At 27.1% G+C, this 27,461-nt stretch overlaps 2 protein-coding genes and 1 long non-coding RNA gene across 5 annotated transcripts; 1 reads left to right on the plus strand and 2 right to left on the minus strand.

The window, feature by feature from the left end:
- Window positions 1–624: 624 nt before the first annotated feature.
- On the minus strand, window positions 625–1,402 carry LOC133666799 (uncharacterized). The gene is made up of 2 exons (XR_009831475.1): window positions 1,295–1,402; window positions 625–934 (listed from the first exon to the last, which is right to left on the minus strand). It is a non-coding gene; the product is annotated as an uncharacterized LOC133666799 (long non-coding RNA).
- LOC107994231 (UBA-like domain-containing protein 2) lies at window positions 922–19,196 on the plus strand. 2 transcript variants are annotated; one of them, XM_062080598.1, is made up of 4 exons: window positions 922–1,228; window positions 9,530–9,604; window positions 16,268–16,361; window positions 16,692–19,196. In XM_062080598.1, exons 1-4 carry the CDS (start codon window positions 1,121–1,123, stop codon window positions 16,838–16,840), a joined length of 426 nt encoding a protein of 141 aa, XP_061936582.1. In that variant the 5' UTR covers window positions 922–1,120; the 3' UTR covers window positions 16,841–19,196. The 2 variants fall into 2 exon arrangements, with proteins under 2 accessions (XP_061936582.1, XP_061936583.1); XM_062080599.1 differs by lacking the exon at window positions 922–1,228 and adding an exon at window positions 7,793–7,933.
- LOC107999026 (putative 1-phosphatidylinositol 3-phosphate 5-kinase) lies at window positions 18,330–27,106 on the minus strand. 2 transcript variants are annotated; one of them, XM_017058656.3, is made up of 14 exons: window positions 26,796–27,103; window positions 26,408–26,619; window positions 26,141–26,330; window positions 25,829–26,066; window positions 25,525–25,731; window positions 25,246–25,460; window positions 24,794–25,142; window positions 24,356–24,716; window positions 24,021–24,291; window positions 21,237–23,943; window positions 20,590–21,140; window positions 20,139–20,471; window positions 19,899–20,060; window positions 18,330–19,834 (listed from the first exon to the last, which is right to left on the minus strand). In XM_017058656.3, the coding sequence occupies exons 1-14, from the start codon at window positions 26,908–26,910 to the stop codon at window positions 19,638–19,640; spliced, it is 6,108 nt and encodes a 2,035-aa protein (XP_016914145.1). In that variant the 5' UTR covers window positions 26,911–27,103; the 3' UTR covers window positions 18,330–19,637. The 2 variants fall into 2 exon arrangements, with proteins under 2 accessions (XP_016914145.1, XP_016914147.1); XM_017058658.3 differs by lacking the exons at window positions 18,330–19,834; window positions 19,899–20,060; window positions 20,139–20,471 and having other exon boundaries at window positions 20,976–21,140; window positions 21,208–23,943; window positions 26,796–27,106.
- Window positions 27,107–27,461: the final 355 nt, after the last annotated feature.

Raw genomic sequence — 27,461 nt, forward strand, 5'->3', positions numbered from 1 at the left:
CTATAATGTTCGTTTTTAACCTTAAAAACAATTATAATACATATATATTTATTTTTAATTATATTCATTTAATTATATTGATTATTAAATCAATTTTTTATAATTACTATAAAAATTAATTTTATATATTATAATAAATGAATAAATGTATATAGAATAATATATTAACAATTGTAAATGTAAAAAATAGAACATTTATATATATATATATATATATATATATATATATAAATCATGTAAGTCATGCGAAGTATTTATAATTTTATAATTTATTTTTAAGAATCAAACAAAAAATTATATTACATATAAAATAATATAAATAATTTTTTTAATATTATATTAATATTTGTAATTAAAAAATTTCGATTGATTTTTTTTATCATATTTAATATTTAATACACTTTTTCACGTGATATTATTTGACAAATATCTTTAATTTCATAAAAAAATATATTATTTTTTAATTAAATTCAATAAACTACATTATAATTATATTACTAATCAGATGTTCTTGTTAAACAGGTTCGTCAACTTAAAAACTTTTAGATTAAAAAAGATTCAACACTAAGAAAATTTCTTGATTAGAGGTAGGTGACCTAATAAGTATTTACAAAGAATCAAACATCAAATTACATTATTTATTTTTGTGTTAAAGTTTCTTAAAAATTTAATAATGTGCACTATACTTATATCGAAACAAGAATAACATTCAAAAATAAAAAATTAGCTGCAAATATAGTACTATTCATCAAATCTGCAACATTTTGAATTATTTATTATGTTTGAAAATAAACAATGAAGATAGGGAGTATGTACGGAAAAGAGAATGCTCCCAAACACACGGGAAGCTGTACGCTGATTAGTGAATAGCTGGTAGTGACGTCATAACATCTTCGTCTCTTACGTTCCGCAACCCGCGGTACCCGTCAGCCGTCTGCAATGAGTTTAGTTTTCAAAACAAGACTCTGCTTGCCGCTTGTAGGCTGCACTCGCATCTAAACGAAAACTTAAGGCAGAGTTAAAACCTGGTGATTCGGAAAACTGTGCCTATACTAGTGTTTCGTGTGATTTTGATTTTTCTCTGATATTTTCTGCCTTTTCGGTAAAACGTGACGAAAAAATGGACACCCTTCGCGAGCAGGTGATGATCAATCAGTTTGTGCTGGCTGCAGGTTGTGCCAGGGAGCAAGCGAAACAGTTGCTACAAGCGGCTCATTGGCAATTCGAAGTAAGAGAATAAGATTTCGCATCTTTTTTAGGAAAGCATTAAGAACTTCACCATATTTATGCTCACCGCGATTCGATACTTTCTTCGTAAACAAAGCAGCGAAAATGGCCGACCGTTCAAGCGGTACTGTCGTTCGATCCGTAGTTATGTATTCACACGTGTTTAAATGAAAACACTAATTGAATTCAATTGAACGATGTTCCGTTGTTAATTGTTATGTATAATCGCATTAAAATACGTTCAATAATGATCTAAGTCATATAAGTTGAATAAGGAAACATATTTATTATCATAAGGATAAAATCCATTCATAAAAATCATACGATGTTGCTAAGAGGTTTTGTTCGTTATTATTACGATGAGCATGATCATTCTGATCTCGGTATTAAAGTTATAATATATTACAGATAGTTACAGATTATATTTTTCTAATCTTTTCGTTTGTTTTTAGTTACATCATTTTTTTTATTGTGATTCTATTCGGTCAATCTCATTTTAGACTTGGCTTTTATTCACAAACATTATTACATACATATATTACATACATTTAACGTGCATAAAATTTTAAAGGTTTAAAATAAGGTCATATATCTATATCATATTTGATTTCTTCAAACCTAGTCTGTAAACGGACTTGGCCACTAACAATGAGAACAATGCTGACATCGCGTGCAGCAATCGCGAACAATAACTATCTTTTTGGTACAACCTTTCCTATCGATTTACGAGTTATCCGTTTGTACTGAAAGCCTCCTTCGGTTTATGGAAATTAGATTACATTTAGTCCATCGATATACTATGTATTAGTGAGTTAACGACCTTACACGTAACGTTACGAGCGAATAGAACACAACAAAACACAACTTCTGCTTTAACTTGTATCTATTTAAGTTAGTATCGGTATATCAGTTTAAGAAATTAAGAATTATTTAAAAATGAAACGAATGAAATATTTATTTATAAAATGATCATAAATTTTGTTAACATAAAATATTATTTTCCAAATATGAATTATAAAACTTGTATATTTTTGTATATAATTTTGCATATAACTTGTTATAACTTTTTTAATAGGAAATATTTATATAAAATATTTCTCTTATTTCGTATCAATAGAATACATCGATAAAATTTGATTGGAATTTATACTTTATATATCACTATAACGTAATATCTTATTTAACATCAATTATCTGTCATCTTTCATTCATGTTATTGTTATACGAATTAAAATATTTAAGATTAATAATTTCAATAATTTCTGATAATCAAGAAATCAGAAAAAATTATATACGATAAATCCATCGTAATAAATTCCATGAAATTAAAAAAGAATAGTTTAATGGTGATTATTAGAAAAAATGCATATATATTTTGATGCGGTTTATATATATTGTGTTTAAAATCCATGAAGTTTATATTTCTTATAATTTTTATATCATCAATGAAAATAGATTACAGATGTTAATTAAAGATAAAAATTTAAAAGTGTAAAAAAAGTGTATATAATATTTATATAATGCATGTATATATAAATAATTTATATAATAATGTATATAATAATATATAAATAATAATTTTCTAAAATCTATATTATAAAGTGAATTAGAAAAGGTAATTATAACAAAATAAAAATATATTTTGATGACATTTATTTGGAAAAATATATGTATATTTTAACGATATAATTTCTATAACTTACTGATATCTGCAATTCATGAAGTTTACACAGTTTACAAGTTTCTCAGACTTTCACATCAACCAATATAATACGGTCAAGAACCTAGCATACACTTTAAACAATTAGTATCTTATCCATAGGCATTAATTGGTCATTTTTTTTTGCTAAAAGTTTTTTATATTTTTAAACGTTTGATTACTAAAATTAAAACTTTAGAAATTTTATCGTACCACGTATTCAGAAATTTAATGAAAGTCATTTCTATATCTCTGTTTTTGGAAAGTGTTATTAGTTATTAGTTAAATATTGTTTTTAAAGATAAGATATTGTTTTAAAATAGAAAAGATTTAAAGATTAAAAAAGAGTAAAATATTAAATTAAATTATTTAAAATATAAATTAATATATTTAAAATAATTTTTAAATTTAATTTTAAATGCATAGCATTATAAGAGCTTAAAAAAAAATAGAAAGAAAAAAAAACATTGGCATTCAAAACATAAGAGGAATGAAATTTTATCACGAAACTTTGGCAATTTATCTTGAAACCAAATTGATCGTTAGTTGATTGCGAGATTCAATCGGTTATTTAGCACCATGTTTACTAAACGATTGCAACATGATATTAGAAGTTAAATTGTAATCTCTGGTTGTCGCTTTAAACGCAAGATTTCATAAGAATCGCAAAGGATTGCTAATATTTAATGTCATTCCGTTATTATTGTCGTTACGTCATTCCAAATGAAAATAACCATCGCATCATTTAAAATAAACATCGTCAATATCTTTTGTACACCCCCGTTCATAAACATTGAAACACCTGCCAATGTAAAATATATAAATCACAAAAATATATAGAAATTAGATATTTGTATTGAAATCATTATAAATATTGAAAATGGAGAATAGTATCTCTTGAAGAAAGGATTCTTTTTCGAGAAATATTAAAAATCTGATTAAATCTAATACATTGGATATATCCTTAATTGATATTGATATAATTGAAAAAATTAAAAGAAATGGAGTGTAAAAAAAATTGCATTATAAACATTTATATTAAAAAAAAGATATTCATCTTTTTTTCTTATGTATTTATTTTTTTTTATTACACTCTTAATAATACACGTTTACAGGTACCATAACAAAGGAGAAATATATTTGATCAAAAACTTAAAATAATATAGTTACAAAAAGATTACAAATCTTAAATTTTCGTAATAATCAAAACTGCATTATTTCGAGAGAAAACAAAAAAAAATAAAAGCAGAGAGAGAGAGAGAGAGAGAGAGAGAGAGAGAGAGAGAGAGAGAGAGAGAGAGAGAATTTAGTCTGTTCGTTGAATTCAATCTGAAAACTTTCTCTGCTCGACTGCTAATGCTTTTAACAACAGATTACGATACAGGTTCTAATGAGTACTGGTAAGTTTATATGTATACGCTACAGCGGTACCTTTCCAGTTCTCTCTTTCTCTCTCTCTCTCTCTCTCTTTCCGTTTCTTTCACTATGCCATCTGTACCGATATATATATATATACATATACGTAACATGTACACAATAGACGAGATACTTTCATGATTATCCAATGAGATTAGTTAATAAGAACGAATTAAATAATTTATTAAAGGAATATAAGGCATACTTTTTTATTTTCTTATTTATAAATTTATTAATAAAATTTGACTTTTATAATTATATGATTTTTTTTTTTTTATATATTGTACACATATTTGTTCCTCGGTCTCTCGGTATTGATTTCTGGCCTGTTGATAATACATAGTTGAAGAGTTTCATTGCTTATGTTCAATATTTCATATTCCACGAACAAAGCAACATCAAAACATATAGCTCGGCGATTGGCACCGCGATAACGTATACAGATAGGGAACTTACAATAGGTCTTAAAGAAACTTACAATAGGAATGATAAAAAGATAAAACTTGAAGAAAGGAAAATAAATTTTAAAAAGTAACAAAATGAGTTTACTGACCAAGAGTTGAATTCGTGATTTTTCGAAAAAATGAAATGTTTCATGTTTATTGAGCTTATATTTTTTCTTATAGAATAAAAAAATTTCGCGATTATATTTAAATATAAATATATATATGTATATATATTCAAAATAAATCAAGATAATAATATCGGGTCATGTGTATATCATTCCTTGCGTTTCATCCTCGAATGCTGGTTAATTTTAGCATTGAACGCAAAGTGCCATTAGGATGTAATTGCATGGCGGACGCATGATGAAGCCACGCCGTTCGAGATAGAAATAAAACTATTGTTATCATTATCGATATCAATCGTCAAAACTATACTATTTTACCATCGTAAGATCCTTTTTAGAGGTCGGCTTTCGAGCTAAAGGAACGGCAAGATTACGACGATTCCATTGCAGTGACATCTGGCAAAGTCCATCTGTTCTGTTTTTGTCGCCATCAGTGTCTCTCATCGTTAACAGCTTGTATATGTGTATCCTTTGTTTCTCTCTCCCACGAAGGTCAAACAAAAGTGGATCTTCATTCAATTTAAATTTATTTTCATTTTTTTCTATATTTATTCTAATAATATGTGAATCGGGGATTAAATTTATTATCGTGTCTGACATTTTCGAGAAATTCATGAAATTCTTCGAGCGCGTTTCACGCGTATCGAGTACCCATGGTATACCAAAACAATTCCAGAGATTTATCGGAAGAACGTGAAAAATTAGCACGCTACATCGGTGGCAATGTGCCATTTCTCTTTTATTCGAAAGAATGCTCAAGAGAAGGAAGTTTGTTTGCAAACCGCATGAGAACAACTTTTAGAAATGATGCTTCCATCAAATCAATATATACTTCTTTGAGAAATTTTCACTATTTGGGAAATTGCTTCTAAGTGCTTCGATTCTTCGAAAGTGCACCGTTCTATTTTTCATGATTCAGCTTTTTTTTTTTTTTACGTCAACGTTTAATTTATCGATACTTTTTCTGATACTTATCATTTTTGCTTTTCTTCTCTTTTATTATGATTCTTTCAATTCTTTTTTTCGAATTCGAAATCGAAACAATTGATTTAAATAAATATATAAATTGATTTAAATAAAAGAAATATAATTTTTTTTAAATGTGATAAGACGTGCAAAAGAAACATACTTTTCTAATTTAGATGACATGGTAATAGTCATAATAATAGTCACAATAATAGATCAACGTATGTAAATCTTCTTATCTCAATAAGTTAGCATAGAAGAGATATGTTTTATCAACATTATTTTTAGGTTAGGTTGATGCATATAAAATATTAAAATATTATTATATTTCTCTAGAATTTAAATATAATGTAATACAATACTAAATTTTATTCTGTCGATAATTGTTATCAAACATTCATCTTTTAAAAAATAATCTCACGCAAACCGAACTATAATAAAACTTCTGAAACGTTAGAAGATAGATAAAATTTCATGTAACGAAGTTTCGTTTGACCTTAAGGTCCCCAGATATCTACGTAGATCTGAAAACGTATATAGATTTAAGTAGAACCATTGGTCTTTCATGAATTTCTCTAGAATTTTTTAGAATTTTAAATTAAACATTTTAAATTTATCTAAAATATTTAAAACAACAATAAAATATTATTATATATACACACACATATATATATATATTTTTTTTTTACTTTTATGTATACTTTTCATTTTGAATGAATCAATAATATTTACAGAAACTGTTAGCTTATAAGTATCAAAACAATGTTCAAATTTTTTTTAAGCTGTAACATATTTCTGGAAATAAAAAGTTTCTTTAGTTTTATTTCTTTCGTATTTTTTCTCTGCGTTTTGAAAATCTTTCCACAATATACGTCTAGGTAAACTGGAAACTTTGAAACGTAGGAAATCTATTTCAGGTTCTTTCTCGTTACGTGATTTGAACGTAACGTGGTCGAGAAGTGTTGGGGCACGCGGAACGATTTTGCCCAAGATTTACTAGTTTCTATATTCACATGGCAGATGAATGTCTCTTTTACCTCGTTTCTCAATTTCTTATTAACTTATTTTCATATTGTATTATTATAGATAATTTTTATCGTAAATTTAAAATGGTTCAAATTTGTTTGTACAATTGCTTCTAGATCGATTTTTAATCGAACAAGATATACATGCGTACTATCAATACAATGTATTATCAATCAAAAGTTTTAAATTACACATTTATTCGATGGATAAGTTATTTAATGATTGAGAGGATTTTTATTCTTATCGATAAAGATCATCGTAAATTTTTAAGTAATAATACATTTATAAAAATAAAATACGTGATTTCAAATTTAAGTGAAAAGTATAAAATACCTAAAAAAAAAAAAAAAGAAGAAATCATTTATTATTGTTTCTATACGTTTTATTTTCAATGAGAAAAATACTTATTATAACTTAATAAATAAAGAATACGTGTATGCATGCTTTAATTAGCGTAACGAGGATAACGATAAGAATTTTTCTGATCGCCTTTATAAGATATATTATACTTTAAACTTCCATATAACATAAGCGTAATTTTATCGAATAATCAAATAATTTGTCTGTTTGTTATCTTTAATACGATTTATTAACGCGAATATAGGTTAATATTAACTCACTGAAATTGTTCGCGATTGTACTTATTCCTTTTTGTTTCTCGATAAATATAGATAAGATTTGTTACTAACGATTTATCGGTATCATTTGCGATATAGCAAAAAGAAAATTACAAATATACCTCGTGATCGCGAATGTATATTCTTGTCTCCTCGAAGAATCTAACAAAACAAGGATACCATAGGCAACCGTTAATATTTTAGATGCATGCAAGTAGCAACGTCGTGCTACATAGTAAAACCTGGGTTTCGAGGAAAACTTAGCGGAAAACGGATTGAGAACTGCATAAAAAGAGTCAAATACGAAGAAATACAAGAACAAAAGTAAACAAGGCGCGTCACGGTTTTCCTTAGAAAGGCAATTTTCAAAGTTTCGCGAAAACGAGTATGTCGCGTGCACGTGAGAAACTGGTAAGAAACTGTATGTAAATTTCCGACGCAATTAGGTCGGTTAAAAAGATTGTTATACAGGTAGTCAATGATCTATCTGAGTATTGATAAGTTTGATGCAATTGAATGATACGAAAAAACGTTGCGATCTCGTGCGATTAAGTTATATAGATATTTTTAATTCTGTGAAGCGAATAATCGCTAACTTGTTATGGTAAATGTAAAGATTATCTGTTACAAAATTGTAATGATATCGTTTGGCTGCATCGAATTTAAAATTGATCTGTTTGTAATATTTTGAAACTTAAAGTTAATAATGTGATGTGTCATGAAAGAATATATCAAATACTGAAAAGTTTTTATGTGTTAATATCTTTAATTATAATCCGGCGCGCAACCGGCAACCGAAATCACGTGGTGCGCATATAGTACTATATAATACTAAAAATTGTGATCACTTGTAATTAGAATAAATTTCATGTTGTGAAATTAGATCTTGTAATGTCTATATATAGTTTGTTTTTATCATTGTTTTGAGTATATAAAAAAATAAATATAAAGAATTTACATATCTCTTTAATAATGATAAATCAGTATAATTACTTCAAAAAACTTACAGTGTAAATAGATTGTAATAACTTTTGTAACGTAAATAATACAAAGAAAAAAATGGGAATTCATCAATTTTATATTTGATCTTTGAAAAAATTTTTTTTACAAATGTTAAAGATGTATAATTATTTGTCCGAAAAAAGAATTATAAAATATAAAAATATATTTTTCATTAAATTTTTCACTGAATAAAAATAACAATGGTTGAAAAAAATATTTCGTATTATTGAAATTTTGTGACACTTAGCGCACGAAGAATTTTTGAGCACGTGATTGAATTGTATTTCAACACGTAATGCGATCTTGCAATAGAAACAGAACCATTATTATATTCATCTGTTGCTAGTGGTGTCATACATAATTGCGCGTATCGATCGATTGGTGTACAGCTGTGTTAACGCTGTAAATGTAACCACACCCGCCTTAATAAATCGAATTGAAGGTCTTTTCCAAGAGCGTGCGCGCGCAGACATATACTTACATATCTAGTTAGAAATTCTAACGGAAAGAATTTGTTGTTAGGTCACTAGTTTAAGCGTTTTTTTAATTGAATATCTTTTGTGTATTTAAGCGATGAAAAAAGTGATATGCTTTTTTTAATATTGATTTTTCAATATTGTTCAAAATGTTCTAATGTACATTTGAAGTAATAACTATGATTATAACGATATTTTTTTTAGGTTAAATTAAGCAAAAAATATTTAACATATTTTTTGAAATTGAAATATTTTTTCATGTGTTATTAATTATCAGTCAGTGTATTATCAATAATTACAAACGTATGATAAGTGTATAATGTGTCACTGGTAGAGCATGTATCATCGCGAACATGTTAAAGGTTATGTGACTTATTATGCGCTGTCTGAAGATTAATGATACGATTCGTAAACGGAAACAGAATTCATTTTGAAAAACGATTGTTATGTAATCATAATACAACCATAATAGTAATATCGAAATATATTCGATTTGTTTAATCTAATAATGGTTATTTTATAATTTCAGACTGCTCTTAGTATTTTCTTTCAAGAAGCTGCGATACCTCCCTGTGCACAAGGACCTGGTACACATTTTGGTCAAGTAAGTTGATTCGTTTTTTGATAGTCATATTATGCAGAAAAGAACCGGTTTATAAAAATGGAAAATATAGGACGTAACCATAATTTCATGATAAAATAACGAAAATATTCAACGTAGTTAAATCATTTATTAAACCATTATATATATCGAATATTCTAGAGGTTTTCTAAATTTTATATTTATATATTTTATTTAACTGGTTATTTATGGCTATAATTACAATAATTATTGTGTAATACTAATCAATATCATATTAATAAACACTGACATATTTCATTAAAATTTAAATTATTAGATCTAAGTTTCTTTTTTTCAATAAATTAAATTGAGAAAAATTTATCAAAAAAAGTTCGATCGTTCCTTTATTCTTGTATCGACATCTAATCGATACGAAACTATTTCCGCGTCAGGAGCGTCGTTGTCGTCGTCGTCGTCGTCGTCGTCGTCGTCGTCGTCGTCGTCGTCGTCGTCGTCGGTTATGGCGGCGATATTCTATCTTCTTTTCCCTTTCCATTGACTCTCTTTATTTATGTCACGTGCAACGATCCACGACACATCACGCGAATGATTTTATTCATTAGGTTCGTTGCGCGAATCGCGTCGAGATCACGCGCGAGAAATGAAATTTTTTCATTGTCTTTTGTTCACGTGACATTGTTTCATTTTGTTTGTTTTATGAATACTTGGAATTTATTCATTTCTTTTCGTCCCGTGAAATTAGTATAGTTTGTTTTACTATATATTCTATATGAAAAAATAAAATATCACAACATCCAAAGACTTTAATTAATATTGATCGATTTACGTGATAATAGTAGTCCGAGAATCTTATCGAAGTATACAAACACAAATAAATATCTATAAATTATATTTAATATCTTCTTATGTATGGAATTATAACAGATTACTAAGAATATATTTGTTACGTTTCTTTTCTAAAAAAATTCAACGAATCAAAACAGAACTTTATTTTTATTTTAATTATATATATATATATATATATATATATTTATACTATTAATTGATTTACCGCTATTAATCAATGATTTCATACACGATTTATACACACCGGTGATTTACTACATTTTTGTGCATCGTCACGTAACATGAGGGGAAGTGCGCATTCGAGTCATCGATTTGGCTTAAACTTTACTCACGCTCTGCGTCTTGTATAATAATGTATTAAATTAGCAACTATAAATATTATTAAACATTTCGTAAAAATATTATGTTTAAGATATAAGAAATATAAATGAATCGAGATAATATTTTGATATAAATAATTCAATTCTTGAAATTTCCAATTCATTTTTTTTTTTGAATAAATTTTTAAAAAAATATTATAATGTTGTTATAACTAGATACTTGTTATTTTGAATTATTTATACTACATCGTATGCAAATTAGACGGTTGGAAATGAAGTGAGAAATCAATAGCCATTAAATTTCATTCCGTCTGTCATTGAGTATCAAACTGTTCATTATCGTTGTTGTTTGATAAATGTTATTTCCATCGATTTCACTTCTATTTTTAGTTGATATTTAAATTTATATTAATAATCATTATTTTTGACTAATTATATATACTTTATCTCTGAATTTTTTTATTTTAATTAATTTTATGATAATAATTTATTCTAACGTAAAATAATTTTTAATTCTCGTGTATTAATTATTATTTCTAAAAGAAATAATAATTAAATTTTGCAATTGATCGTTTTATTATTATTTTCGTTTTGAAAAATTTTTCACAGACTTAAAAAGTTTTAACGTAGAATAACAGTAAACATAAAATATTATCATTTTTCAGTTATGTAAATATAAATGCAAGACGTATATGACATCATAGATAAAATGTATAGATAAAATATTTTCATTTATCAATGCGATCAAGAAAATAAAAAATCGTCATTATGATGTGTGCCACTCTAATTTCTTATATGAAGTCATATACAATGCGAACACACATATCGCATATGAGATGAGATCACTTAATATATTTTAATAAATGCTTATATTACGCGATCTAAGTTGAATAGATTATCTTTTTTTCGAAATATAAAAACGTGAGAGTACAAAAAAAATTAAAAATGTAAAATATTTAAATTTTTATTATTAGTATGTACTTTTACATACTATGATTATAAAAAGAAGATTCGTAAAATATCAATATTTTTAGAAATATTATATCATATATTTATATATATTTATGTATGACTTCATAATTAATTTGTATTCTATTCCATATATCATGAATTGTTTCCAATTTGTAACGCAAGCGATGTATTTCTATTTCTTTCAATATAAGGAAATTATTTTTTGTTGAACATTTAGCATTTTATATCTCGCAAATTGTTTTCAATTAATATATCATATATTATACATGTCATATGTTATACATATCATAATGAATATACATCATAATGAATTTTACGTTTTATTTTTTATTATTTTTAATCTTTATACTTTATATTAATTAATACATTTGTTTATCGTACAGTTGATATTCACATATGTTAATTTTTTTTTCTCAACTGGAAATGTTGCGCAAAAAATACGCTTACGCATAAAATTTGTTGATAATGTTCTAATATTTTGAAATGAGAAATTATTAAATTCAAAAACAAAAAATAATTACATTAAAAATGAAAAGAGTTATTGAAAGTAAGTTTTTTAAAGAAATATATCTAATTTAAAATTTTTAAAAGACATTTTAAATTTTAAATATTAGATTTTAAAATTTTTAAAATATGATGATTAAAAAATATAAAAAATTTTTTAAATATTCTGATTAAAATTAATCGTTACATAATTATAATTTTCTTGATTATCGATAAAAATACAATTAACATAAACTAGGCAAATATCCTACTTAATGAAATCAGTGTCAAGTGTATTTCCAAGAAACACAACGTCATCATTACGCTCGTATTCTATACAAATGCATAGTCGAATAAGCAAAAGGAACATCTATATTGTAGAATTACACGTACGAAAATAACCTTTACAGGATTTCGTTCTTTGCGGATTCGCAGTGGTTGCTTGGTTACAAGCGACATGAATCATCAAGACGAACGCATTATATTTGATAATATTCACTGGCGCGATTCATATGACTTGTATAATTGTATGAAAATAATAACAATGTTTGGCGGTCTATTTTCATGCCTTCTGGCATATTCTCATGTGCTAAGAATTCTTCGCGATCGTTTACAAAGATTATAAATTGCAGTTGTTTGGCGCTGACACTAGAATTACTAGAACAATCGAAATTAGTGATTTTTTAGAAAGATTACTAGTACACTTACAATTGTATAGTTTACGTCAAGATAAAAATAAATCTATTTTATATTTCTATTTATATTTATATATTTCCATATTTTATATTTATTATTTAACTTAATTATGAAAGTCAATTCGATAGTAAATGAGGAATCGTATTAATTTCACAGTCTGTTGCTGTCATTTGCAGCATGGCAACCAAGTATTTGACTTAATTAAAAAACTCATAAAATTATGTGGCATGAACACGTTGATTCAGCAGAATGAGCTCTTCCTTGTTAACTTTTCTGTTTCTTCAGAGATTAAAATTTCATTTTTCTTATGATTCACTATAGGAGCTATCTAGGAATTTAAATCAAAAATTTACTGAATCCTAATTTCTGAAATGAAATCGTGTTGAGGTTATGTTCCGACATGGGAAACAAAAGTTATATTTCTTTCATTTTCCTCATTCATTTTTATTATTAGTTTGTTTTCCTTCAATAATAATCGATAAAATGTTGAAAGCTTATCTAAACAAGAGGTTTCTAATAATGTTTTGAAGTCTATAAGTTCTCTGCAAATATACAAACATAGATTATGAAACAAAAGAAAATATTAAATGAAATAACTTTTTTCTGATAAAAGTTTCAATTAAAAAGTATTTTTATCTTTTCTTTTCTAAATTTGTTTATAATTCTTATGTGTTATTTTAAAAAATATTTTAATACAAAAATAATTTATTTTGATTTTAAATATTAGATAGAAATTTTTTAAACTTTTTAGTGAGTTCAATGAATTTGAAATGCAGTATAATGCATCATAATTTACCAATTAGTAAAGAAAATGGTGATATAAATATTTATTTAAATTATTTAGACATAATAATAATACATTTACACGTATTTAATGAATAAATAAAAGTATTTATAAAAAAATACAATTAATACAAAATAAAATAAAAAAAATAATAGATTGATGTAATAATAGATGATAAAATATTCATAAATCATATCGTATTACTATATTTCTGTTTTCGATAAATTTTATTATATTTATTTTATTTTATTATTATTTGTAAAATTAAAAAGAAATCTCTACAATAGATAATAAAAAATATTAATTAAATATTAAAATATTCCTTATCTATATCAAAACAAAATAAATAAAATATAATTCAAATTTTGTTAATTTTTATTATTGTATTTTGCGTCAGTTATTTTCTACTGTATATTTCATATTTTATCGATATTATCGATAAATCGTATTTATATTTGAGTTAACTATCTATAGCTTATCGATACTCGGCGTAACTAACTCGTTTCTTATACATCGAGTGAAGACATCGAGTTGTATCGAGAGCGTTCTTCTTTTCACTGTGAACTTCACTAATAAATTTCAAAACGATATGAAAGGCAGAGAACCACTGTCAGCAGACAGTTGCTAGGTGTGTTACTATTCTCGGTCGGAGGCATTCCGATAAACTGTGTGCCAAATCTTGGCTCAACATTGGACGAACAACGTTCAAATCTGAGGGCAAAATCCTAGATTTCTCTGACCATTTTTACTTTACTTTCTTTTCCAATATATATACATATGTTGTCGAAGTAGACCGCTTCGGGAAGCCATTATGCGACCGCTGAAGTCAGTTGTAAACATTGCATCATGGCACTATAAACAATTGTACGCGTTCAAGTAATTAATTGGTAATGTTTCTGATTATTTTATTATACTTATATTTATATTAAATAAAATGCTAAATAAGAATCGAAATGAATTTCACAATTATAAATATGTATATATTTGACTCGAGTAGTGATAAAATGTCGGTTAATTGTATTAAATTTTATTTATTTCTTTACATACATAAATACATGAACATGTGTTTTATAAATGTTTCATCATTTTAGAGATAAGATTTTAGGATTTACTTTTCTTATCATTAGTTATGTCATTTAGGTTAGTAATTTGTATCTATGAGTTTTCTACATTTTTAAATGGTTAATAAATTTATTAATAAATTTGAATGAAATTGTAAGTTTGAATTTAATTTGTGTCACGGTATTATTAATAATATTTCTAAATATTTATTGTAATTAACAAAATTTATTTAATCGTATTTTACATATCCATAATTATCTTTATTTGCATATATGTTTAACTTTTTAAAAAAAATTTATAAAATTAAATTTAAAAATTATAACAAATTTTGATTTGCACTTTCTTATTTATTTATATATAGCTAATCGACAGTGCATCGAAGAACACAAGAACACATGTGCATCTTATATTGTTGCTTTCTGTCCACCTGGTGGTACGCTGACATCACATTCAGGAGCCAAAGGTTCAATGACCTTAACAACTGACGAGTAGTTCTTACTCACAGAAAGCTACTTTTGTTGTTCTCTTTTCACCCGCCTACCATAGATGTGTGTCGCTTCATTGCGGCTTACGTAAAACATTCGTTGGATATTTTTAGCTTTATAGACAAACCAATGTCTTGTTCCGTATTTCCGAGACACAAGCAGGAAACAAGCGTAACTCTTTCCTGATAATTTCCTATCCATCGGAAAATATATAATTGCCTAGTCAAATGAATGAAACACGAAATGCTGTAATACTTCATAAACATGTATTATATAATGATCCATCGTAGAATTTGTTTAAGATAATTAATATTAGCAAAGGAATTAAATACTTCTACATATGTATGTATATATATTGATTACAAGAATATATTTATATAATTGAAGTAAGAAATATTCGTAATTAATTCATAATGGAAGAATATTATATAATTGAAGTCAGAAATTTTCATAATAAATATATAAAAGTTTAACGATTGATAACCGTTAACAAAATTTGAAATTTAAAATATTTTCTTTTCTTAGCGAATTTAAATAATCAAATATTAAAGTTTCCTTAAATAAATATAATCTTTTTATAAGTATAAATTTTTTCAAAGCAGTATAAATATACACAGTGTGAAAAAAATATTTACATAAAAATGTTTTTATTAAATGAATAAAATATTAATACAAATGAAGGAAACATTGATGACAAAGTAACAATCATGTAGGTGTTTTTTTATAACTGTTAATTGATATTTAACTCTTACGTAATGAAATGTAAGCATACAAAATACTTATTCTTAATCGATGTGTTAAACCTGTATTCTCATAGGTTTTAAAGTCAAACATGAAAAGGAGGTTGATGTAAGTATCGATCTTCAAACGAAGAATCTATGTTTACGACTATATAGACATGCGTCCTAGTCTCGACCTAAATAATTATACATGCAATATTCAGAGATATAAACATATGTAGATATTTAAAACAATTAAATCGATTAGTATTACCGATTACTATTGCAATTACTATAAAAATATATTTCTTTTGTAGATTACTCCATGTAATACACCGGCTACACCACCAAATTTCCCTGATGCACTCTTAGCGTTTTCCAAAATGTCTGCGGGCGACAAAACTCCTTCGGGTAAATTTCATTTTTATTATATATTTCGTTTCAAATAAATATATTTATTAAAAGAATATTTTTTCTCAACGTTAATCGATGATATATTTTCGTATAATTTTTTCTTAAATCTTTTTCCACTAAATTCGAACGATTCATTTTCTTTATTTTATTATGTTTTCCAACCAGCGAGGATTATTTCTATCCGCAATGTATACATTAATGAATTCATAAAAATGTAAAGATACATTCTTGTGTCGCAAATCTTTGTTATTTTATAATTACACTCTTGTTTTATGTCTCATTTATGCATATGTAAATTAAAGAATAAATTCGTTTTATCATTATCAGGAATGTCGCCAAGTCAAAATGGATTGCATCAGAATTCGATGCAGATCGGGATGGCGGCGCAACACCATGGAGGACGGTGTAGTGTAACCGGGAATGCGCAACAGCAAACACAGAGTCAACAATTGGGCCTAGGCGAACCACAGAGATAAAAGAAACTCGTGATTCGGCGGCCCGTGTGTAAGATCCCGAGGTCGCACGATGTGCATGTAAACGGTGTTTAAAACAGGAAGCATGGTTTATAAAAGATCGACTGGCTCCCCAGGATTATACGCTGTGTAACCACAAGAGCGATTATTAGCCGAGATTCACACGCTCGTATCTCCTTATCCCTAGAAAAAGGACGCAAGATTTTCTGAAAAATTGTGTGCACGGTGGAAAATTCAAATAATTATTTAGACGTGCACCTAGAAGAAACGAGATCTCTCTCCATAGAAAGGGGATCCTCATCTTTCATCGACTATAATACGGTATATATGAATTTCTAGACTAGGTACGATACGATCCTCTGTTGTTTATTCTTGTTATTCTTTGATATATGTTGTATATTGAAAGACGCAAGACGATCGAGCCTGTTGAAACATCTCGCGAGAAAAAAAAAAAGCTCTTGTCTTCTTCCATTGGATTATTCTGAGTGATACACGTAAAAAAAAAGAAAAAAAAGAAAAAAAAAAAAAAGAAAAAAAAAAGAAGAGAAAAGAACATAAAGAAAGAGGAAGTTTGCAAAGAGATTATTTCTTTTTTCTCTCTCTCCTTTTTAAAAACTGTACTTCTGGGACGGTAGTTCCTATGGTTATGAAAGACAGCGATACTCTCCTTAGCGTTTATGAAATTAGTATGCGTCCAGAATGCCGCTTGTTGTAAATGAGTAGCGAGAAGCCTCCTCCACCGTCCCGGGTATCTTCCTTGTTGTTTCTCGATCTACAGAACTCGCGGCTAGATAGGAAACATTTGCGGTTCATGGACCGCTGAAGTCAATGAGAAATCGAATATCACTTCCACACCATAGTACAAAAAATTGCCGACACTGGATAGCATTTAGCGATGAATTTTAGTTATTTTTTCTTTTTTCTTTTTTTTTTTTTTTTATCACAATTGAGCGACATAATCAATGTAATTTGATTTTAGTAGTTTAGTAACCACGAGTTGAAAAATATTATCTTACTCGTATTTCTTGTCATCTGTTATTTTTGATGACAATCTTGATGATGACTTGATCCAGTGATTTTGTATAAAATCTGATTTTGTCGGCACTGTTTTGTAATAATAATAATAATAATAATGATAAAGATGTAAGTCGAATAAAAGGCAAAAAAAATTGTTCATGCTCAACGCGAAACGAGTAATGGATAAAAATACGAGGCTATTATAATGAATGCGAAATTACGATGAATTATTATGTAAAAAATTGTAAAAAGAAATTTACTGATTATGTAATGTCCACTAAGTATTTATGTAAAGTGATTTGAAGAACTATACTATACATTTTTTAGAAATCATTCATACGGAGAAATCACTTGCTCAGATAGTATCCAGTGTAGGTCATTTTTTTTCTACGAGAAAAAAAGCAGTGGAGCCATATTAGCTGAGCTGTTTCATCGTCAATTCAATTTACACATAGGAAAACAAATAGAGATTTCGTACTTCTTCACATGTAAATGATTTAATCATAGATTTCGTATTATTCGCAGAAATTCTTATACAACAGCTTATTGTAATTTACCTAACCAGTATATAATAAAAACTGTTTTCCATTCATTCTTATATACACATCGATAATCGATGATGTACACCTGAAGCTTATTTTCATTTTCGATTCGACGATCTTTCTCACAAAATAATCTATTTATTTTCATGACACGTCTTATATTGATTCATATTTAGTTTCAAACAAATGAAAGACATTTTATTATTTGAATAAGCATATAGAAACTTAAAATGTATTAGAAAGTTGCAGATTTCATTGCAATTAATAAATAATATAAAAATCAGTCTCGAAAGAAAAGAGACATCATGATCAGTATAATCAAATTTTCAGAGAGATGGAATAGTTCAAGTTTTCGAGTTTCGCTGCAGCTTCATCACTGTGCATTCATTTGTGTAAATACGATAGAAATGATGTTATATGAAAATTGAGTATGATGAAACGTTTTTCTGTAAGGTATACGCTTTAATGTCTTTTTTGTGTTTGTAACGTATAGATCAGTGTCCCGTGATATGTTATAGTTTATATGTTATATTTTGTTTTTGTGACCTGATCATGAAATATGTATAATGTATTAAAATTTGTACTGGCGTGACATGATATTTTTAGAAAAATGTTATTCATATTAATTATATAGAAATTTTAGAACACTGATCTAAACAAATTATGAAAATACTATTATGTTAAAGCTATTATTATTATTATTGTTTATATTTGACTATCAATAATAATAAATAATGTTTATGTACATAATTTTGAAAAAAATGATTTAAATAAAACATTAATAATGGTGCTTTCATAGACTTTTATGTAATTTTATGTAATTCTTATTCATATGCGTGAGTATACCCTTTGTACTTTAGATTTGAAAAGAAACAATTCGGTTATAAATTTCGGTATTAACATATATACATATAATAAAATGATCAATAATGAGTGTAAATACAAGCGATGTGATTTGAATGTTTGCATTGCTACATAAATTACGATTTTAAATCTATGCAATGAGACTTTCCGTTATAATAAAAATGACTTATTTTTATAACATTACAAAATATCATAATATCAATTAGTAATAATTTCATAAAATATTAATGTACAATTTCGTATCTCTATATGCAACACTGCTTGTTACGTTATTTATATCAGTGGTTATAGAAATGAGTGATATATATATATAATATATTTAGTACATAGTATTTGTAAAAAAATTGAAAATCTCACTATTTAAAAGTCATATTTTTTTATGTTTCTACACCTCTTCCTAAACCAGACCATCTGTCTGGTACTGGTAAGAAATATCGGTGCATAGCAGCTATAAAACGAGCTCGATATTCTTCAGGTGATATTATTGTTGGCAATTTTCCCTGGCCACCTAATATACCTGATTTCTTCACCATTGTTTCTAACTTTTTATCCCAAGTAAACGTCCTTATATAATCTATAATTATATAATATATATAAAAATATGTTATATCTAAAAATATAATTTTCTATAAACTTACCTATTATACCTAAAACGAGTTCATCCGAGTTTGGTTCTAAACCAACTAATAATGAATAATCCATTACAGAATTATCAGCCAGAAATTTAGTATCTTGTTCAATGGCTTTATTTAAAACTGCTTTGGAATGTGATCTAATATAGAGCGGTGAATCACAACTCACTGAAAATATATCTTGTATTTAATTCAGAAATTTTTATATAAAAAATTATTAATAATTATATATAATATAACGCTTACTGTTTAATAAATTTTCATCGAGTAATACAAGCTCTCCTTCGTGGCACATATCATCGGGATTTACGAGCCGATTTCTTACCGATCCCTTTAAATCAAATTTATCCGTTATTGCTCTCTTGTAAAATAAATTTTCCATTACCAATACGCTAGTTCGAAGTGCTGCATTTGTTGTATTATTCTTGAAAGATACTCGATAAACACCGACTATTTTTCCCAACAATGTTGGTTGCTTAGTTTGTTGACACTTTTCCATATAAGAGAAATAATTTGGTGCAAATTCAAGAAATATTTGCATTTCTAGTCTAGACATCTCTTTTATGATAAACCTGTCATCTGCAACAAAAAATGTGTTGACAAATGATATAAATAACACATTAGAAATTTCATTTTCTATACATAATTTATCACATATATTACATATATGTAAACATATATTCATACAATTTGATACCTCGAGTTTTACAGAAAGTACTTCCACTTTTACCACCTCTTGCAGCCCATTGTACACTCCGACTTAAACTTCTCGTAAAACCATCTTCTCCACATGGTAAAACATTTTCTCTAAAAGCAGCAAATTGGGCAGCAAAATATATTCTGCAATAGAAATTTGTCGTTACATCATTAAATTGAACTTCAATATAATTCTGCTGCTTTGTTATTTTTTTGTCTTCATCTATTTCTGTAGTCATTGATGGATTTTGTATGCAAGAATCCATATTTGAAATGCTTTTATCAGAATCTAAAGGACTTGTAGGATTTGGACTGTTTCCTCGAAAAAATGATAAAACGGACGGTCGCTTAAATTCTCCAGATTGTGTGACATCAGGAAAATTTTCTTTATTTTCGGGAAATTTACGTTTGTTTAAAGGGCTGGGATTTAAATCCGGACCTTTTACGGTACGCGTTAATTCATGAAGTGCGTGTTTATAATCATGCGAATCTAATGCATATGCAATTATAGATGATGGTTCTGTTTCATATACTACTATAGGTACAACTGATCTGTAAAACAAAAAATATTTTAGTATATTAATTAACCACGTATAATTATCTCTAATATATCACATACACAGAAAAGTTTTAATATAATTAACAAACCCAAGAGGAAGTAAATGATGTTCCAAAGTTCCTAAAGGATTTGGTATTGGTTGAGTAACAGGAACAGAAGGCAATAATTGTGACAAAATAGTTTTTTTCTTTTTCTTCTTATCTGGCATATCATCAAAAGTGATAGGTAAAACATCAGAATGTGATCTCTGATGCATTTTTGGAGAACCTTGGACAACAACAATATCTTCAGGATTACTTTCTAAAATTTCATTGTCTGAATTTTCTATGCCTTCTGTCCCTTGTAAATCATTTTGTACTGCAGCAATGGCATCTATAGCATTATAATCTGCTGACATAGGACTTAAATCTTCTAATTGTGATTCTGATGCAGTGTCTTCTGTTATATATCCATCTGTATCGATAATGCTATTACTTCCAGTCGTTAATGATCGTTCGGTAAATCGCCTTGGTCTTTCATCTTTTTTTTTAACAGACATTTCTAAAATTTTTGCATTCCAAGTGTATACAACTTCTGATATCAATCGTTTAAGAATTACTATTCCATCTTCAATTCTAAACATCAGGGCTTGAACTTGTTTTTCGGATACTTTTCCTTCAAGTTTTTTATTTTCTAAAGTGGGAGACGTTAATTTTAATTGTATTTCTTCTATTTTGTTTTTGAAATATTGTTGATCTTTTGTTAATTGTTGTTTAGCAGCATTTAAAATATCCATATCTGTTTGTAAAGTTGTTAATTTTTCTCGTATACAGGAGAACACTTCATCTCCTTTTAATGCTAAACTTTTCATTTCTTCTATCACATCTGCATGCTGCTTCGGATCATACATGATATTTATTAAAGGAGGTGGTAGGGAAATTTCCCATTGCGATATTTTTGTATACTTAAACACAGCCAGCATATTTTTTTTTGTGAAATACTGATAATGATCATGATGAAGCGAATGTTGACAAGTATCTGTACCACGTCTAGTATATGCATTTCCATGAAAACGTAATTCCAAGTATTTTGCAAAAGACAAAGACCAAGTATCATCAGACATTGGTACTACAGGTGAAACACTTTTACATTTCATACATTTGCTCCACATTAAAATTTGATTCGTATTTTCTTGAGAAAACGGTTCAGAGCTCATTTCACTTAAACTAATATGTATGCATCCACCATCATGTGCGAATCGCCGAACATGATGAGCAATCTGTGCTCGACATGCTTGAGCAGGACATTTATATTCAGATGTTAAACAGTAACGTTCTAAGAAACGTCCAAGAGCGATATCATTTCTTCCGTATAAGTCCATATTAACTACCCAAGGATTTACACAAAATGCTGGTGTATCATTATTACCAGTATGCGAAAAACTACAAAATAATACAGATAAACGTTGATGACTGGTAGGATCTAAGCAATCAGGCCACATTGGAGATTGTTCATTTACCTCTGATTGCATTAAAATTTGTTTATCCGATAAAACATTATTGGTTGGATATAATCGACTACCGCATGCTCTAAAATTAGCTAATAAAGCTTGTACTTCTCGACTATCTACATCTGTAGTTAATTTTGCTTGAACAAATGGATGTTGCGGTTTTAATTTTAATTTCATTAGTGGATTTTCAGTTACAGATTGTTCTACAGATACGTTATTCGTTTTAATCTCTTTTATTTTATCTACAAATTGTATGGAATAAAAGATTTCTCTTGGAAAAAAGTTTCGTAATATGCAATTCCTTCCTGTTTCAGTTTCTAAATAAGGTATAGAAAATTTTAAATAAGGTGAAATACTTAATATAGTACCTTCTAATGCTTTTTTAAATTTATTTAATAATGGTAAATCAGCAACGCTTAAATGTTGACCATTTGGACTAGTTTGACTAAAAACATCTTCTTCATTTTCATTTAAATATTGATGTAAAGGATCACTATGATCACTAATAGATTCGCCATATATACGTTTTTCTTCTGAAATGATTTTATCTTTTATTTTTGATTTTTCAACTTCTTCTTTGATATTTGATTGATTGACTTTTCTATTAATCTTATTTCCAAATAATTCTATAGTACTATTTGGATCTTCTTTGTCCTCTGTGTCAAGATCAGAACTATTATTTAAATTATCATTATTTGATTTATGTATTATATAATCTCCTGCACCTTTTTCATCAACTACAGAAGATTTTGTTTTAGGTTTAAATAATTTTAAGGTATCATAAGGATCAGCATCTTCGGATAATATTGAGGATATTTGTTTAACAGAATCTGAAGTTAACATATTTTCATTATGATACAAATCTATGTCTTTTATTGATGAACTTCCATTTTCTGAAAGTTCTATTTCTATACATTCAGAATAATTTAATAAATTTTTAGAATCTTCTTGAACTTCTGATATTTTTAAAATTTCTGTACTATCTGAATAATCTTTATTATGAATTAATAATAAATCATTTCCATCGTTAGATTTAGTATGCAATATATTATTGGTTTGTTGAAAATCTTTGAAATCTTTGAACGATGTTTCATCCAAAAATGGATTATCTTTAGAAGATGGCGGTTTTGCAAATTCATCCATAAGAAATGATTTTTCAAGTCGCCAAGAATAAGTAGCAAATATCATCATTGAAGTAACATTTTTTACTTTTTTTAATTCTGCTTGAGAACCGCCTCGTAATAAAATCGTAGCTCCAAGATGTGGATTTGCACATCCCTCAAAATACATCAGTGTTTTGATACCATCTGGAAAAAAAAAATAATCAGTTTTATTTGGTTAAAATAAAAAATTCAAATAAAAAATTACATTTTTTATTACTCACTTTTTTCGTTTGAAAAATTTCGCAAATAAAATTTTTTACAGGTACCAAGCATGTATCTAGCGCTTATATGGGCATCAATAGTATTTACGATATTAGCACCTGTGCATCGTGCAATTCTTTCAAGCACACTGAGTTTAACATTTAAAACAAGTGTTACTCCACATTCTCTAAGTCTATCTTGTGCTAATCTTGATACAGAACGATGTACTAGTACAACATCTGGACCAAGAGCGGTGATTCTAGCAACTGTATGCCCTAAATATTCATTTTCCTATAAATAAAAAAATATTTATTGTACTGAAAAAATTAGAACGTCATTAAATTTTTCTTCATACTTGTAACATCACAGGTTCTAAACTTAATAATTTTCCCTCTACGCGTTGATACATTAATCCACATTGAAGCAATAAAATTTTTGGATGAGCTATCATTGCATTCATTCCTCTATGTGCAACATTTTTTGTACAAACTACACCAGATACAATCTCACAATCATCTCTATTTCCACCTGAACATTTTTTTATTTGCACGTATTGCCGAATATCTAAATCATCGACATTATGATTTAAATCTGGTCTAACATAGTCAATAATTTGATGAGCAATAGGAAGTATTACTTCTGACCAATTTTGCGATAAACCTTCTTTATTAAGAAGTTGTTTAATTAACGAATCTTCGTGTTGCTTGAATGCAGATCTATATTTAAATAAATTTAAATAAATATATATTAATATAATATATAATATATTATTTATTTGTATACATCAACTTACATTAAATTTTCATATGCATGAAGTTCTCCAAACGCAGTTCGAAGATTCGTTGGTTTATGCCAACCATTTTTTTCTTTAAATTCTTGTACCTGTAGTGTATCATTATCATTTAAAAGATCATCAGCAATTTTAAAATTACATTTATGTGATTTTACTGTGACTTCTTTTTGTTCAATTATACCATCACTACTATCTACGGAAATTGTAGTCAAATCTTCTGATGTAGGCCTTTTTAATGTAACAGTAGATGCTTCTAAATTTAAATCTAAATAAAAGCTTGAACTAGAAGATGGTAAACGACCAGCTGTTTGTTGCATCGAATTTGAAGGTTTAGTTTCACTTTCTGAATCTAAAATTGTTTCCATATATTTTTTTCGTATTTTTGTATTTTTATGTATTTTTGTATTTTTGTATTTTTATGAATTAGTTTATAGAAATATTTTATATATTACCAGTAGTTGAATCATGTTGTGGAATCGTTTTTACCCATGCAGGTTCCTGAGCATCACAAGTATTTTGAGTTTCAGTTAATAAATCAGTACTTTGCATATTAGATAATTTTACTGGTTTAAATACAGCTGCTGTATCACTAAATTCATTATCAGCAAGTACTGGTTCTATAAAACCTGCTTCCAGCAATGCTTGTCCTATAGCAGTAGCTTGTATCCTGTAAAATATTATATTTTAATATTTTTATATATATATATTTTTTAAATTTGTTTTATTTATACCGAGTAGCTGCCTTATTTTGTGCAATCATCCAATTTACTAATTCATTAGCTAAAAAACAATTGTGGTAACTTTTCAATCTAATCCTATGCGTTTGTAAAAGAATTGCTTGACTAGATCTAAATAGCTCTTCATAAATCATCCTCAAAGACGCTGAGTTTTGTAAAACAATAGAACGTTCGTGAGATGTTAAATAACTAGTTGTTGGTCTGAAAAAATATAGGATAAATATATATTTTATCAATCTCTAAATTATAATAAATTATAACACTTAATAAAAAAATAAAACAAATAAAAATTCAATACCGTCCAATAGCATATTTTTCTTCCATATATCCTACACTTGGTTTTCTGCAGATTGAAGTTTCATCTTGTATGGATTCATTTGTACTTTTTTGAGAAATAGGTGGTAAATTATTTCCGTATTTAACTTGAAGATCTTCTTGCAATGCTTTTAAATCTGCTGATAGATCACTTCTCATATCCGATGATTGCAAATAAGATAAAACTACTTTACAGCAATATGTACAAACTCTGAGATCACCTATTATATATTATAAGTTTATTAAACTTACAAAGTAATTAATAAAATTATTCATTTATTATTTATATTTATACCAGTGCATCCCATAATTTTTCCAGGTATCTGATCAGAGCAACATTTTGAGCAAAATATTTGACCACAAACACGACAGTGATGTCTTCTGCGAAATGTTGTAAATCGTTCACCACATTCATAACATTGTTTACTTACACTATCTGGCATCCAATAACTTCTCAATTGAGAGTCTTTGTATGAACGTAAGTTCTAAATTAAATTAATATTATTATTATTTTAAATAATTTATATTTCTTAATATATATAATATGTGAAAAATAACTTACATTACTTTTTAAGGCTACAATATTACTAATACGTTTTAATACATTTGGTAAACTTCTGCCTTCACAAGAATCTAATGGAAAATTCATCATACTTGAATTATCATCTTCAGGAGATTTTTCTGTACTTTCTGATTGTTTCCAAGATTCAGAATCGGATGAGCTTTGTTCTTCATTCGTAGAAGAGATTGTGGAATCATCAACATTTTGTGAACCTAAAAATTATATGATATGTATGTACATGTTATGTATAAATTTATCATTAATTTCTATATATTATACAACATAAAATAAATTAGATTTTAAAATATATAATATTTTACATTTAAAAAAGTAAAATATAAAATATAAAAAAAGTAGTAAAGTAAATATAATAAACAAAAGATTTTACCTTTAGTAAAATTAAAAAATTTCGAAAATAAAGAAGCCACACCAGGTTGGCTTTCTTCAGGACTTAACGGAGCGAACTCCGTAAGTTTAGATGGCGAATTCATATTTTTATTCATTTTGTCCAATGTTATCTTTTTATAAACATTTTTAAATAAAACTTTTTACGAAATATTGTTCTCGCATCTGTGTTGACAAGTATATAAGAATAAAATTTTTTGACAGAAACGTCAAATCACAGATGATACCTTGTCCGTGGTCAGCTATTCGTACACGTTACATCGTAATATTTTTACCTTTGCTATAGATAATATGGCATACACTATAGAAATTATCAACAAATTGATATTTCAGTCATAGAGTAGATATAATATAGATCGATTGTCCAATGCATTATTTGTATTACATTCATAGTTCAAACGGTTTCGTAAGCCTTAATACTTGAATGTCATTTTTACCGATTCCGGTCAGAATAAGATCTCAACGTTAGTAATGGTTGGAATTGAAATTAAATTTCTGTTTAAATCTTGCCATTATCGGATATTATACGAACATAACATCAATAATAATTAAAAAATTGATAAAGTATTAATAGAATATTATAAATATAAAATATAAATATGAAATTATTTATTAAATTATATAAATAATTTTATTAAATTATAATATT

The sequence above is a fragment of the Apis cerana genome, linkage group LG10 (assembly GCF_029169275.1).
Source record: "Apis cerana isolate GH-2021 linkage group LG10, AcerK_1.0, whole genome shotgun sequence".
In the NCBI taxonomy this organism is placed as follows: Eukaryota; Metazoa; Arthropoda; class Insecta; order Hymenoptera; family Apidae; genus Apis; species Apis cerana.